This window comes from Archocentrus centrarchus, chromosome 19 (genome assembly GCF_007364275.1).
Source record: "Archocentrus centrarchus isolate MPI-CPG fArcCen1 chromosome 19, fArcCen1, whole genome shotgun sequence".
In the NCBI taxonomy this organism is placed as follows: Eukaryota; Metazoa; Chordata; class Actinopteri; order Cichliformes; family Cichlidae; genus Archocentrus; species Archocentrus centrarchus.
The window spans coordinates 16,258,418-16,275,306 of record NC_044364.1 but is presented as its reverse complement, the minus strand read 5'-3'; the positions used below and the strand labels follow the sequence as shown (position 1 = coordinate 16,275,306).

Sequence of the window (16,889 nt, the reverse complement as noted above, 5' to 3'; positions counted from 1 at the left end):
GATCAACAGAAAGTGCATGCTGAGATGCAATGCACTGTTGTGTTGTGGCATCGAGCACAGCCACGGTGTGGTTTTTTTTGTTTGTTTCGAATCACACTTTTATGAAGCTATGTGGTGCATTTTAGTGCAGACAATAATATGAGAATTCATAATTAGTATAAAACCCTGTTCCATATATGAATTAGGGAATTTAAAATGTTTATTAAATGACTATTAAATCATCAATATTCATAATACTCACAGATAATTCATTATGTTGACTTCATAGTAGCCTCTTAACCTGTTAACAGGCCGGACCAAATCACCTGACAAAGCTACGTGACGCCCTCTGGTTATTATTGGCTCTGCGAAACCCATTTCTTAACATGATTGGCCGAATGAGTTGTTAATCAAAACGGGAGGGTCTAGCCTGCCATATAAAACGCACTTCATACATCTGGAAGCCAGTTAATAGGCTAATTAGTTAATGGATGGGTTTTCCAAAGCAAATAGTAACCAGAGGGCATTATGTAGTTTTTTTCAGGTGATTTTGGTGCTGTCAGTTAACAGGTTAATGAATTTACATAAAAGAATTTTAAAGCATATTAGAATTAATTTTCATCTGTAAAAAAGTAAGGTTTTAAATTGTTTTTAATAAGCATTTCTGGGATATCTGTGTGAAAAGGTGATCCAGCTATGCAGCACGTTATAAGTAACCAATATCGTTTAAGGCTGACACTCTGGATCCATGGATTTGTCAAATGACAGCCTCGGCTCCTCCGTCCTTGCATCTTCATCTTACATCCTCACTGGGAGGAGCTAAGATGCAAGAAAGAGATGCAAGAGGAGGAAGCAATAATAGCATACTGAAAAGTTGCCTATTATAAAGGTTTTGAGGGTTATGGTTTTCAAAGTCATTAAATAAAAAAAATAAATAAATAAAAAATTCTATGTGACAAATTCTTTTCTTAAAACACATATCTTGTTTTTACCAGTGCCTGGTCGGATGCAATATGCTGCTAACACCAGAAGGTGCTGAAAATCCATCAAACAAGCTGCTTGCAAACTACCATCAATAAAAATACACATTAACAACCAGGTGCAATGGTTAGCACTGTCCCCTCACATTAACAGGGTTCCTGATTCAAACCAGGGCCTTTCTGTGTGGAGTCTGTGTTGGAGGTGACCTGTCCAGGGTGACCCTGCCTCTTGCCCTGTGATAGCTTGGGATAGGCTCCAGCCAAGCACGTGACCCAGTACTGAATAAGCGGTTAAGAAAATAGATGCACAGAGGTTAACTACCATCGTCAGACCAGTAAAGCATTTGCGACATGGTGAAATTAGATGTTTCTGTAAAGGCAGAAAGTGTAACAGCTGTCAGAAAGTTCTAACCCCCCCCCCCCAAAAAATTTGCAAAATTTGTAAAGACTGCATTTTAAACACTGAATTTTATTTTGTGCTAGAAATGCCCATCTATACCTGTTATGTGTGATATGTGCAGCTGTTTTCTTTCCAGGTACTACAGGTAGGGTGTGGCAACTGGCAATCAGCAATACTGGCAACACCTGAGCCCAGGTTGCCAATGCTCCTTTTGAACACCTTCTTAGAGTTAAGATGCTCTCCTCCCTGAGACATCCATTTGGTTTATTTGGCTAACAACTGCTTTGCGCTGTGTCACCATACATTTTCCACTTTTCCTCCTTGCTGACTTTACGACTACACCTGCCATTGTTAGTTCAAGTTCACCTCTTGTGCTTCTTTTTTTTTTTCTTCTGAAATAAACTGTTTGTTAACTGGCCTGTTTGCATCCTCCTTGTTTGTTGTAGGACAGGTGGCCTGGTTTGTGAACATGCCTCATAGATTAAACACGCAGTAATACCCACTCACTATCACATGCATGTAAATAGTGGAAATGTGTGGCAGATATGCCTTAAGTCATTTGGAGCTGCAGAGACAAATGAGTGTAGATAGGGGAGGCTGGAGCTGAGGTGTAGAAGCAGGAGAGTAAGGAACACATCTTTCATCAGGTCTTCTTATTAGTCCTGTCTCCATGGTAACCTAAGCCATCCTACTGTCCACTAAATGCTAGGGTGTGATATGGTGGGTGGCTCAAGAGGATGTGTGATGTTGAAACTGGTGCTGGGTGGGGTGTAAGGTTAGGCTGATGACAAACAGTGGCCACGGTGCAAGGCCACTCAGTCATTTTTTGGTTGATGCATTTGTGTCATTAAAAGAAAAAAATTTTAAAAAAATCAATTGCTGGGGGGGAAACTGATTGGTATCGCTGGTGCTGAAAACAAAAAAAGCACAGAGTCGCTTTAGAGAACTATCGATTAAGAATGCAAATTTTCTCTGAATGAACTGAAGCAAATCTGATGACACACACAACTTAGTAGGGGGAAATTAACGAATTTGCAATGATGACCATAAGCTGGTAGCTGAGTTCATTAAGCAGCTGTTTCATTTTTGTAACAGCTATCATTACACTGCCCAGTATATTGGCACTTGAAGTGACCAAAGGCAGTATTGGAAGTATTAAGAGAAGGTATTCTTGCAGTTATTAAACCATCTGCGGCATACTTACAAGTGTTTATAGTCAGACTTCTTCATCTTTATAAAGACAACACTATCTCCTTTTTTATTATGCATAAAAGCACTGACACAAAATCACTACAAACAATCACACAGATGCAAACAGAGCATCTTAACAGGCTGCAAGCTGTTCAAATTAATGGCAGGCGATAGATTGTATACACATCATTCAGCACCCTATGTATGGTACCTCTGAAGGCCATCTACAATCAATGCAAATCCATTAACACAGGCAGCCAGGTGTCAGCCATAGAACAACTACTGATTTCCAGCATCTAAGCCCTGCTCCAATTAGAGTTTCTCAACCTGAGCCAACAGGCATGTCCACAATTGATCTCAATGGTATTGTGTTTTGCCAAACGCACCTACTGAGCTAATCAAAACTTGCAGCCAGGTAAGGCGTTCCAGTGACTTTGAGGAATTTGTTTCAAGTCTTCAAACTCTGAAGCGTCACTGTCTAGAAGAACAGTTGTTTTCAAGCTCTTCACTATACTGACTGCTCTTCCTGGGACTGGGCTTAGGTCTGGGTTCTGGAGGAGCCCACTAAAACTGGGAGCCACCGGCAGGCATAAGAAATCAATATCAAACATAATCAGTATGCATGTCTTGCACTGTTTGTGAAGGCTGCTGGTCCATACACACAACTTGAAGGTAAATGTAAAGGTGTGAATGAAAAATAGATGTCTTCATTGAAGGACCCGGGGTTTGTAAACTGAAGTATACATTTTGAGTGTATGTGCACATGTCTTTTGAGGTGTACATGTGTGTGTATAAAGGATGGGATGTATATGATGGGTCAGCATGATTTTGGGCCTTACCTTCGCTGCAGTCATTGCCTTGGTAGCCGGTGTCGGAGCAGTCACAGACAGCCTGGTCGTTGACCACATTGCACACCCCTCCGTTCTGACACTGATGGTCTGGCCCACAGCCAGCTGTTACTGTGATGCCCTCCGAGCCATCCAGTGCCACCAGTGTGCCGTTGATGCTCACTGCCGTGATCCAGCCACGGAATGCAGGGTGTTCCCGTACTGAAGGAGAGGTGAGGCGGAGGGGCGAAGAGTGGAGATCTGGGCTTACCCCGCCCATGAAGGTATGACTGAATACTGTCATGTCTCTTCTCTTACTCTTCACTTCCGCCCATCCCTCCAATCGCCCGTCCACCTCCAATGAGGTGTTCCTCCAATCCCGCCTGACACGCACTGCGTGCCACCGCCCATCACTCACCGCCACACCTGACTGCAGCTCGGCCGGCTCAGCACAGAAGATGGAGAAGCGCAGCCGAAGGTGGCCGTGGAGAAGCAGCAGCTCCAGAAAGTCGCAGAAGCCCTCGTCATCCAGGTAGAGCAGCAGGCCCTCCTGGCTGTGAGTCCGCAGGCTGAAGCTCAGCACACTTTCGCAGCAAGCGTTCCATACTGGGAACCGCCCCCACTGGCTGGAAACGCCTCCAAACTCCAGGACCTCACCTTGGGCTTGGCCCCCCACGCTGCACAGGCACAGCCCCAGGAAGAGCAGTGGGGCTGCCGCCCAAACACAAACCGCCATTACACTCATACACACACTCACGCTCACACTCACACACACACAGGAGGAGATAGTGGCTAGAGCTGGGGTGTTCCCTCTAGCCTACAGCTCATGGTGACAACTGTAGGGCACTTTGAAGAACTCTTTATAGGTTTCTCAGGTGACCCTTCTTTCTTGCAAGTGCTCTTTTCAAAGATTGGCTCCTATAGGATTCAGCTCCAGCAGAGGGAGGGGGGGATCAAACAGCAGCTCCCTCCGTCCTTTCAGTACACTTTGGACATCTTTTTTTCTCTTGGCCTCTTGTTTGTGTCCTCTCTGAGATGTTCAGTGCCTCCTCTCCATTCAGTCTTTATTCTTATCTTCTGACATACGAGATTCCAGGTGTGTGTGCTTGCGTGAACGTCTGTGTGAGTGTTAGATATGTGACAAATCGGATGTGAACTCCATCTTTGTGCCCTAGATAGGGCCTTATCCCCCATGCAGGCAACTCCCCAAGGAGTACGAGTGTGAGTGTGTGTGTGTGTGTGTGTGTGTGTGGCTCACACACTGGTAATGGAGAGAAATGACACCGTCATAGCAGTATTTTCTCCCCCTCCTCCCTTTCTTAGTAGGGCAAGACTTAAAGTGTGTGTGGGTAAAAAATATGCGTGTGTGTGTATGTGTGTGCAAGTGAGGTATGTGTGTCTCTCACTGCCGCGTCATCACTCTCTCCAGCGACCTACAGAGAGAACAGAGACGGCACAATCAACCAGGGTCTCTCTCACACACACACACACATATATATACAACACACAAACTCTCGCACACACACACACAACCTTAGCCTGCATTTTTGCACGCACACACACAGACATCATATTGTCACACTACACAATTAGCAGGCCCACATGACTCTTTATAAACATACAGATAACACCTGGATTTTTACTTCCACGAAGCCCACACAGCAGTGATTTAAGCCAAACACACAGTATAGGCACGCACATACATACACATACATACACAAACAGCACCTCCTTCAGCAGAGCTCCCATCATGCCGCAGGAAATTTTTATAAGGTGGCATACCTGCGACGGCCCTAATGTCCGAAAAGAACTAGATCCACTCTGACACTTGGGGTATTCGTACATAGTTTAATCAACAGTTTTTGTGGTTTAGTTAATTTTATTAATGAATACCTCGAGGCACCGTCAAATACTGTTAGGTACATCACAAAGAGCGGGAGCAGCACCGCGCGCTGCGGCGGATGACTCAAACCGCCTCGCTTTTATCGAATTAACGGCTTCAGAGCCCATTTCAAACAGTTGAACACATCCACACACACGGCACAACCCCACAGTGGCACCAAATGCACAAGCACAGCGGACTACACATAACGTCTTCTCGGAGTCTTTGAGAGGCGAAAAGCGGCGACATCACGGTTATTGATAGACGGGGTGAATGAATGCGGTTGAAATATCGATTCTCGATTTGCGGCCATACCTCCTCTCCATTTTTTTTCTCCTCGACTACACCGGGGGCTCGGTCTCATCACCTGAGCCCCAAGGCTTCGCGTTGACTACAGCTTAGCTCACCGGTTACATTGTAATTACTTTTTTCTTTTTCTTTTCCACACCTTTAACCTGCTGTTTTAATTGGCACTACATCTGTAACAGTGTCGTGGCAGCCTCGCCCCGGTAAATAAGAAGAAAACCGACCGCGGTCTTCCTTCGGCTCGGGCACATATTACTCTTGAAAACCGACCTACCTCACGCGCATCCTGTGGTTCCGTGGCAACAGTGCCGCGCGCGGCTCATCGATTTCCCTTCCATTTGAGGAGATTCTCCCTCGAATCCGCGAGAGAGGAGAGGGAAGCCGCGCGCCTGGTGGCAGACTGAGTCGGTCTACCGGACAGGGACAAAACTATCATAGGATCGCCTCCAGGCGACAAGGTGCTCGCTCTCTCTCTTGCTCTCTCTCTCTCTCTCTAGCTCTCCTTTCCTCTCTCGCGCTCGCTCTCTCTCTCTCTCTCTCTGTCTGACTCAATGTCGCTCTCCCCCTCTCCTTCTTCTCTCCCTCCGTTCTCCTGAGTCGGAAAAGGTGCAGTCTGATGCTCTCCGCGAGACTTGACAGAGGGAACGTCACGTGGTCGCGAGAGAAAGATGGAGTGTGAATGTGTATTTGGTTGTGTGTGAGTGAGAGAGGGAGAGAGAGAGAGAGAGAGAGAGATAAAGGGGGAGAGAAGAGAAGAGGATGGGCGGGGCCGCGCGCCGCTGCTGCACCTTGGACTGCGCGCACTCACCGCTCGTTCGAAACTGAAACGCTATTACCGGAGGCAGAAAATGAGGCGAGAACCTGGGTAGATCCGAGTGATTAAATCCGTGAGTGACAGTGAGGATGGCCTTTACTTCACTGGCGCCACAGGAGCGAGAGTAAAGACAGCGATTCAGTGAACTGTGGGGGGAAGGACGGATTGAAGAGGCCGTGTCAGTTTACAAATCTCTCTCAATCTGTTTCTCTTCTCACACAGAGAGAAAAAAATAATAATCCATCTGAAAATAGATGACATACTGTGTGTGCAGACACCTCACGGAGGCATTACTGCTCACGGGCTCTTTAGTTCCAGTTAAGAGAAACTTTCATGTTGGATAAGGCCCTTGAGCACGCTGACCTCAACCCCTTCTAACACCTCTGGGATGAACTCGTGCCATTTCTGTGTCAGGCCTTATAACCCACCAGTGTCTTACTAACTGTGCCAGGAGTGTTACTCACATTCTTATGAAGGAACTGGAACAAATCCACAACCATATAGTGTCAGCAGATTAGAATGAGATGTTCAGCAATCATGTCTGGGTGCATTGATAGTAATCAGATAATTATCTATCTTTTTTTTTCATTTTTAGTTTTTGTTTTCAATTCTTTTTATTTTAAGTTAGTTCCCAGAGTGGATTTCCTTGTTTCCTTTTCCTTTTTACTGTTTTAAAATGTTTCATTTTTGCTGTCTTTTTATTAGTTTCAATTTTACTGTCTTTTTATTTATCATAATGAGGGCATTTGCAGGGTCAAGATTTAAGAACCCGATAAAAGGTATTACAATACATACGAAACACTTCGCAAAGGCTGCTGGCTCACAGTTATCTGGAAATCTGGGGTGTCAGTAAAGAGATGCACCTAAACCTGAACAGACAGGTTGCATTGTCAGATGTGATCAAGCTGAAAAAGACTAATAAGAAATACATTACCTTTTAAGTTTGTTAAGCACACTATGTTGTTTTAGTTCATTTCAGTTTTTTTTACAGTGCTGTGAAAAGGTATTCCCCCTTCCTGAATTCTTTGTTTTTGCATATTTGTCAAACTTTAATATCAGACAAAGATAACCCGAGTAAATACAAAATGCAGTTTTTAAATGATGATTTCATTTATTTAATCATTTTCATTTGTTAAGGGAAAAAAGTTATCCAAACCTTCCTGACCCTGTGTGAAAAAGTAGTTGCCCCCATTGTTAAATCATGAATTAACTGTGATAAGCCACATTTCTTTTGGAAAGCTGAGATCAGTTTCACTAAACACACCCAGACCTGATTACTGTCAGACATGCTGAATCAAGAAATCACTTAAATAGAACCTGTCTAACAAAGTGAAGTAGGTTTAAAGATCTGAAAAAGCAGCACATCATGCCGCAATCTAAAGAGACAGCTGAGAAACAGAGTCATTGACATCTATCACTTTGGAAAGGGTTACAAAGCCATTTCTAAGGCTTTGGGACCCCAGAGAACCACATTTTCCACAAATGGAGAAAACTTAGAGCAGAGGCGAACCTTCCAAGGAATGGCCGGCGTAACAAAATTACTCCAAGAGCACATTAATGACTCATTTGCCAAAAACAAAACAGTTTTCACAGCTAGTTTTAGTTTAACCTTTTGCTTTAGTTAATTATGACAACCTCAGTTTGCATACATTTGGGAATAGTGTATGAAGTCTTACTGACTCATGATTTGGATGAGTTATGCAGTGTGTCTCAAATGGTATGCTCATGCACGCTAGAGCGCCGTGAGGTAAGTCCAGGTACAACAACCATACATTATTAAAGCGCTAAAGTTAGGAAGGAATTGGTAATTTACTGTGTCAGGACTTTGTATGCACTCATTTTTTATACAGAGGAAATTCTCCAGACTTCTGCTAAAGTCCATTTGTGCCATTGTCAAATTGTGGGGAATATTGCAGCCTTGACAGAGGGAAAGATGTAGTCCTCAGTCCCGCATCTGTTTGGGAAAGTTGGGTAATGCTTATACTGTGTCAGGGTTTCATAAACAGTATAAAAGATGGATGTATGTGAAGCATGAACCTGCATTATTCTAAATGGCCAGCAAGAGCAACTTCTTGGGTTGCAAAAAGACTACTAGCTGCATAAAAGTCCATGGGAAACGAGCCCTCAACTCTCTTGCGCTGTGACTTCAGGAAAGGAGAATAATCTAAGGGATGCTGCATGCAGTGTCCTTGGTTTCATAGTCAGAGTCACCCTTCCATTGTCTGGTTTAAAAACACCAAAATGCTCAACGCAAGGCACAACAGGACTTCTCTAACCATTGTGTGATGTCACAGTGGCTACATCCATACTTTAAATGCAAGGACACTAAAATGGGTCTAATCTCATGTCAGCACGACTGTTTACTGGTTTGTGTGAAAGTGCTGGAACAACGAAACCTTACACAATAGTGGCAACACTCACAAAAGCTGGGCTGTACCACATGCCACACAAAGGCTAATCTAAGCGCTTTGTCTTACATTACCATCAAAAATGGAACTTTTGATATTTAAGATCACAGATGTTTTTTTTTTTTAAATGCAGATATGACTGTAGGTGTAACTTGTAATTTAGAGCATCCTCTTTTTTTAATAACTGTGTAATACACACATTTATAGAAGTATCTACTTTATTGAAATTCACAAATGGATCTAATGTTGAACACATACTTTGGGCATGTAGTGTAAGATAGACATATAGATTAGGATCTCATGGAAACTCCTCAGCAAAGACACATGCAAAGCAAACACTTTTTTTCCTGCCCATCCCCAGGAGGGAGGAGACTCCAGCTGTGTTGAGCCCAGCTCAAAGGTGCTCTCTCTGGGCTCCCTGGACCAGCTGCTGCTGTTGCTCTTCTTCTCTCTCTTCCACTGGATCTATATACAGGCCCAGCTCCAGAGCTAAATGACTTGGAGTGCATCTGAAATTGACGTCCAGACACCTACAAGTGATTATCATCAATCATAATGTGCAAATACTTCAAACTTAATGTATGTCAAAGGCGTGTCTTTCTGAAGTGTTAACATTTCTTGTAAGCAAACATTTAAAGCCAAAGAAGACTTTATGCTGTAATCAGGCACTTACATGAATGCTGTTTGCATTTGAGATTTATGTTTAATATCTTTGCTTTGACTCATATATTTGAAAACTACAGTTATTAACATGGAACAAAGAATCCTCAATAGAAATTTATGGGACAATTCTGGATGGCGGTTGTCTCTGTTCAGCCCCCAGGGAGCCAATCAACAGCTGAACTGGAAAACATATGAGCCAATCATGTTGTTGTGCACTATTATGGGATTAGGGCCCTTTCAACTGTGCAGTGGCAGGCATATCTACTTGTAACATAGTAAACATTAAGTCAAATATATTTAAAAAATTTCCTTGGCATACTGTATCTGTAACTTGAATTATTATAGGATTTGTTGAGTATTCTGGTGAGAGTGGTCAGGGACACTACTCATGCAATTTAGCGCATCCTTTTTTTAAATAACTGTGTAATACACACATTTATAAACGTATCTACTTTATCGAAATTCACACAGTGGATTGAGCTATAATGTTGTATAGTACAAATGTAACTGGAGAAAAAAATCTTAAAAAATTGCTTTGTGAAAATAAACTTGATTTGTGATTCTACACATTAAGGTTTTTTATTTATTTATTCGTAATTTCTTGGTGACAGTTGAATACATTTATATAGTGGCCTCAAAATTAAGGCTCAGAGGAGTTAATGAGATGGTTGCTGTGTGGCAAAACTTCCTCTAGAAGTCCATTGGTTATCTATAAAATCACATCATTGGAAACTGACAGAATTAATTTCACTGAGTACCTTTAAATCGAAACTGCAGCCTTTTGTGGCTGATTCCATAATTTGTACTTGTTTCACTTAATTTATGTTTTAAAATTTTAATTATTTTATGTTTTTGAACATGTATTTTAACTATGTAATTTTTATAACAGTGTTTTACTTATATTCTGTTGCTGCCTATCTTGGCCAGGACTCCCTTGAAAAAGAGCTTTTTAATCTCACTGGGACCTTCCTGGTTAACTAAAGTTTAAATAAATAAAAAAAATAAACATCAGCATTAATAACTTTCAGCTAAGAGTACAAGACATGCCTTTGCCATGCTATTGCTTTGTCATAACACCTTCATCAGTTGATGGAAGGAGAATGAGTTACAGAGCTGAGAAACTAGCAACTGAAGGCTGGCACGTCCTGTAAAAAGAACAACCCTGAACTCACTGGAGAGGCTGATTCAAGATGCACTTTAAAGAAACACTGACTAGAGTCCTTACACTGATGTTCAGCTGTTAAATGCATGCAATCTTTAATCCCGCCTTTGTACACTTGCTACCATCTTTAGCTGTGTTTGTTTGGAGACAGGACTGCACAGTCTAACTGCTGTTTGAGATATTTGCTTATGTACATATTTGCTCCACCAAGGCAGATGACTGTTAGGAAGGCAGCTTTATGGTAAATAAATATGACCAGACAAAGGCTCAAATTGATTTGAGCAGGAGATCTTAAAGCAAAACCACAGAAGCCCGCGCTGAGGCAAAGATGGGAGGTCTGAGCGAGCAGTTGTGCACTTGTTTCAGTGGGTGTTCGTATGTGTGACGGGAGTGTTGGCGAGAGAAGAGGAGAGAACCAGACAGGGAGGAGGAGGAGGAGTTACTATGGAAACTATCTCAACATCAGCACCTGGTTTCCCATTGGACTGACCACCAACACCACTCTACCATAACTGCCTTGTATTACTCAACTCCCCTCCTCCTTCTTCTCGCTCTCCTCCCATCCTCCTGACCTTTTGGGCCAAATGGCATTATCAAATAATAACGCTCATCCTTGTCTTCCCCTGTGAAAAAAGAAAGAAAGAACACCGAAAATGTGGTAAATGTTTTCAGTGCAGAGTGTAACATGCATAATGAACTGAATGAAGTATTGTTGAAATAGTTTTTAACTGATAAAGTGAGATGTTGACTATTTTTCTCTTTTGGTCCATATAAAAAAGGATTTTTTAAAAAGGAATGTATATTACAATGAAGCACGTCATTCCACTAGAATCAATAGACAAAAAAGGTTCCTGATTGTCGAAGACTACTGAAATTATTTTGAAAACACTTTCAGACTTAATCACATGGATATTGATTAAAGAACTACAAAGATTTTTTTTTTAAAAATGCATTCAGGGAAAATTTTGGATTTCTGTGATGGATACCCTTTTGTGAACGTTGTGAGAGCATTATTTTTGCTTGGTGAAATAGCAGCAGAGGATGTAATTACGTGCAATAAATCTAAAAGAGTTGGCAGAGAACTTCAGGTAACTTTTGTTTCATTTAATGGATAGAACTCGGGATGGATCTCCTTCGCAGCCGATTAAGTTAAAAATGAGCAAAATGGACAGACACAGAGGAGGTTCGATTCAGCATGCTGCAGATTATCTGTTTCTACAAGAGCCATCAAGGCGTGATGTGATGCATCATCAGTCTGTAAGAGGCACAGGGAAATGCATTATACCATGAGCATTTTAAATTGCTGCGACTCTATCAGCTGGCATTAAGCGTGACAGATATGGGCCGCCTCTGATTGCATTAGTCTTTATTGAATGATGAGGTTCTGTACATACCTCCAACCACATCCCCTCTTCCTCTGCTTCCTCCTTCTAACTTCCCCTCTCTCTTCCTCCCTCTGACAGGCTGACAGCAGGCAGTGACCCCTGACTCTTTGCCTACTCAGCAGAGAGAAGGTCACTGTATATGTGCGTGGGCGTGTATACATATTTGCTTTATATATATGTGTGCGTGTGTGCGGCAGCGCTTGTGCACGGGTAATATGTGTCTGAGTTGCCAGCAGAGAAAATATACAGCCAAAAATAAAAACTCATCTGTCAGCATCCAGCGTGAGTGCGTGTGTTTGTGCGCCCATATTTTGTGCTTGCATTTGTGTCAGTTTGTGCTGCTGCGTTTGGAGCTGAGCTTCAGATGACGAGGTTTACCTAGTTTGTGCTGTGAATGGTGACAAACAGCATGTCGAAATCTCAGGTTTTTAGTGGTGATTCGGTATAAAAGTGGGATTATATGCATGCAGAGGAGTTTTTCTGTCATTTAAAATACTTAATTCCACAGTGGTGTGAGAATGTGATCATTTTATGAGTCAGGCACCCCTGCTGTCATGGAGAGAGGGTGATCTTTGTGTATGTACAAGTGTGTATCTGTGCATGCGCGTAAGTGAGTTAGTGTGTGTATGTGTGAGTGTGTTTGACAGGCAACCACCCTTTTCTAAATGAGATTAAATGGGAGGTTTGTCTCTAATCGTGTTGTAATGAGTTTCTGTGTAGCTCATACATTTACTAATTCCACTTGCCAATAGTGCAAACAGCCACGTGTGTGCATGGGTGTATATGTGTGTGTATGGGTGTGTCTCAGTGTGGGAGGTAGCAGAGGTCACCTCCCTGCAATCTTACTCTCATTTATAACAATAGTGCTGACCTGTCCTCATCAAAGGACTGCAATTTCGAAACACAAATAACATTAGCTCATGTGCACAAACATGCACACATGGATGCCCCTAGTGCGCGCACACACACACACACACACACACACACACACACACACACACACACACACACACACACACACACACACACACACACACACACACCAAGCACAAGTCCATCTGTGTATGGATCTGTGTGTCATTAGAACTCTCAGCAGGCATTAGCATTGATCATCTGACCAGCAGATGGAGAGTGACCGACAAGAACCAAACAAAGCCTGTCTGACTGTGTGTATGTGAGTGTGCTTGCAGAGAAGTGGGTAAAGAGGTTGAAAGGCAGAAGTGTGCGTGTGTGTGTGTGTGAGAGAGAGAGAGAGAGCAAGAGAGAGAGAGGGTGAGGATGTTACATGTGCAGCCAAATGAAAAGAAAAATCAAGTTCCATAGTTTATTTGCATCACGCTACCAGTTTCACATTTGTGTATGTGGACATGCGCACAGGTTTGTGTGTGTCTATGAGAATCACAATGACCATAAATCGTGACCTAAGAGCAGGGACTGGTTGTCATGCAGCCCAGCACAGCCTGCGGCATTCTATGCCCAACAGTTAGGGGTCAAGGTTCAGAGCAGTTTTGAGTAGTGGACTGGATTTTCAGAGTTAATAATAAAAAAGAAACCGAGTAATGAGGAACACACTGCCACCTTGTACATTTGAACTTTTACCTTTTACTCTGAGGCCTCCAAAATATCATGCACGAAGAGCACCTAAATACCTGAACATGCATGCACTTTACATGTAAATAACACCAACATATGCAAATAATCAGTACACCACAATGGGATCTCTCACACACTGTATAATCAGCTCAGCTTAGCGTCAGCTCTCATTACATTTAGTAGCCCGTTTTAACTGTTCATCCATTATGTTTATCTAAAAAACAATATAGTTTAGACATCCCAAACTAATCCTCATACATGATAGGTCTGTTATTTAAAAAAAAAAGCATGTAGTACTTATCTACATTTAAAAAAAATAATAACTCCGTTTTAGCTGCTTCACTTTGTGGATCCTAGTTTTTTTTTTTTTTTTTTACTGTCACACTTTCATGACTTAGGTAGGCTACTGGGACACTTAATGAGGAAGTAGCACTATTAATGTTACCAGAAAAACTTGTGTAAAGTGAAGTAAGGGTGATTCCTGAACATTAGAAAGCCATATGTATCTGCAGCTATAACCCCAAACCATCTGCAGTACTGTGCAAAAATTTAGAGTCATCCCTCAATTCTTTATATTTTGCTTCCAGAGTTTCCTATAACTTTTTGAGAAATAGTTCTCAAGTCTTCAAAGTTTTTTTTTTCTTACGGGGGCAGGCATTGGGAGATTTTTTTTTTTTTTTTGCTTTTGTTTTTTTGGGGTTTTTTTGTTTTTAGTCCAGTCCATGTACCTGACCATTTTCAGAAGAATGTGTGTTTTTTATTTGTTTGTTCAACCAGTCAACACTGACCTATGAATCATTCAAGCATAAAAAGGCACCTATACAGTAACTCAAAGAATGATCCAGTGTCGTGTCTACACATAACAGATAACTTATCAAACAACCAATTTTAAATTGTATCTTCAGGCACTTTGCTACTAGCAGCCTATTGCAAAAACACATCATCTGTTCCCATTTGTTTAAATGCCAAAGATAACACAGTTTGACAGGTGTTTTTGCACCAGCAAGGTGATTCCCAAAGAGTTATTCGCAGAAAACGTGACAGGACTTGAGAGATGCATCTGGGCCTTCATCTACTGTTTACTCATCAGAAGTGATCTCAGTGGAAGGGTGGCTGTCAAGAAGCCATTCTTAAGAAAGGCAAACAGAAAGAAAAGGCTGACATTTGCCAAATTACACAAGAATGAGACTGAAAATTAGTGGCAACAGGTCTGACAGAGTGTTGAACCCAAACTTGAAATCACTATGTACAGCCAACTGTAAAACACAGTTGAGGCTCTTTCACGGTTGTGACTGCACTTCACCCAGTGGCTTTGGGAATCTTTGTCAAAATCGATGGAATTCTGAACACAGAAATGCACAGTCCGATTTTGATCCAGCATGTCCTTCGACAGGTCTGGAGAACTATTCCGAGAACTATTCCTGAAGACTGCTTAAAAAATGAAAAGAAAGCTGCCTAAGAGAGCTCAGGCTGTGTAGGAGAATAAAGGTGGTCATGCAAAATCTGACCGTACATCTGTGTGTTCAGACTTTCAAGCTGGTTAGAACTGAACAAACTCCAACACTGAACAAACATTCATTTAGATTTGCACATTTCAATAAGTTGCTGTGCCTGTTTCCCATTTTTCTAGCAAAATAACAAGAAATGAATGGCGACTCAAGACTTTTGCACAGCACTGTAGACTTTGCACAAGATTTTAGGACCTGGCTGAATGGATTTGCCCCCATTCAGCCAAAAGAGGGTAATTGGGGTTGAGTATGGATGTTGGTTGACATGGTCTGACTCACTGTTTATTCCAAAGGTTATAGATGGGGTTGAGGTGCAGGCCAGTCACGTTGACCAGACCATGCTTTTGTATGAAAGGGACTTTGCTATCATCTCGTCATTCAAGATCATTGTGTGGTGTAGCATTAACATTTCCTGTAATGAAAAACCACCCCAGACCAGAAGCACACAAAATGTAGTTTGTATTGATTACACACATGAAGTGCCCCATTTATGTGCTCTATGTGTGTGTGTGTGTGTGTGTGTGTGTGTTTGCAGGAGCATGCAGGTGCAAGTGTGAACACTCAGGCCATGTTAGAGAGGGGCATGAATTAGGAAGTGTGAGCAGAGAGAGGAGGGTTACTATGACAACAAGGGAGAAGTTCCAGGTGACAGTGAGATCGTTGAGATGCTAATTGTCCATTTTCAATCCTCCATAAACTTTAACAGCCACTCTGCCTCCACATGTTATTCTAACTCATTCACAGAGTATACCTCTGGGATGTACAGCTATTCCACCCTCCTTCTCTCTTTTCATTTATAATGACACCCCCCATCCTCCCTTCACACTCCTTCATCTCCTTCCTGCTTTCTTCTGCCATCACAGGCAGAGAGAGGGAGACTAGGTAAATATCACAGAGGATCTGGAGCATATGTGCACATCTCTCATGAGGCCAACCAACACCTGATCATCAGACTCTCGTTTCATTCGCCTTGTCCTTGCTCTCTTCCCCTCTCTCCTCAATTTCCTCCTGTCCAAATTCATCTCCCTCCAAGTTCCCCACTCCATTTTTCCTCCCTCCTCCCTCTCACCCCTCCTGCTGTTTATCTCTACCAGCGCTCCCTCCCAATGCACTGCGTTTAACCACTTTGTTCCCCTTTAAGATAAAGATAATTAAATCAGCAACTAAATGAGAGAGACTGCGCTGCTGGTGTCACCACTTTGATGTTCTATTTCAGCACGATATCATCAACATCAGCTCATCAGTCCCAAACTACTGTTGCTCACGCACAGTCACACGCATATGCACAATTCGTGCATTCACACAGCACGTTCCACTAACTCCATCCCACCTCCTCCTCCTCCTACTCTTACTGTACACACAAAGACAGATTTGACACGCTAAGCGCTACTGTCTTAGGTCTTAATTCTTGTCATCCAACCACAGTGTTCTTTACTGTTGATCTCACCCACTTCTCTCCCTTCTTTCTCTCCAGACTGCTCCATCTCTCTCATTTCTAATCTTATGCTGCTCTCACTTCTCTCTCTCTCTCTCTCTCTCCCCTCTGCCTCCTTCCTCCCGATCAGCAGGTTGCTAGGCAACTGTGCTCCATTGATCTAGAGGAGCATGATGACAAGCTCCCATAACTGCCATGAAAACACACGCTCAGGCACACACATGAATGCACACGTAGTTATTAGAGATGGCTAGTAGCACCTTTAGAAAGAAGGCATCCACTTATCTGATAAGGACAAGGATTGGGATGAAAAAGGAGGAGGGACACGCTGATATACAAATGACAGAAAAAGAGGA

At 42.5% G+C, this 16,889-nt stretch overlaps 1 protein-coding gene across 5 annotated transcripts in view; it reads right to left on the bottom strand.

Moving 5' to 3' along the window:
• nrxn1a (neurexin 1a) overlaps nt 1-6,148 on the bottom strand; it is a 67,482-nt gene extending 61,334 nt beyond the window's left edge. For 2 of the 5 annotated variants that reach the window (XM_030755742.1, XM_030755744.1), the window contains exons 1-2: nt 5,840-6,146; nt 3,390-4,810 (exon numbers count right to left, since the gene is read on the bottom strand). In XM_030755742.1, the coding sequence (XP_030611602.1) occupies nt 3,390-4,122 (733 nt within the window). In that variant the 5' untranslated portion in view covers nt 4,123-4,810; nt 5,840-6,146. Of the gene's footprint in view, nt 1-3,389; nt 4,811-5,839 lie in introns of all 5 variants that reach the window. The other 3 variants (XM_030755743.1, XM_030755745.1, XM_030755746.1) reach the window with 2 other exon arrangements.
• Between the last annotated feature and the right edge of the window lie 10,741 nt (nt 6,149-16,889).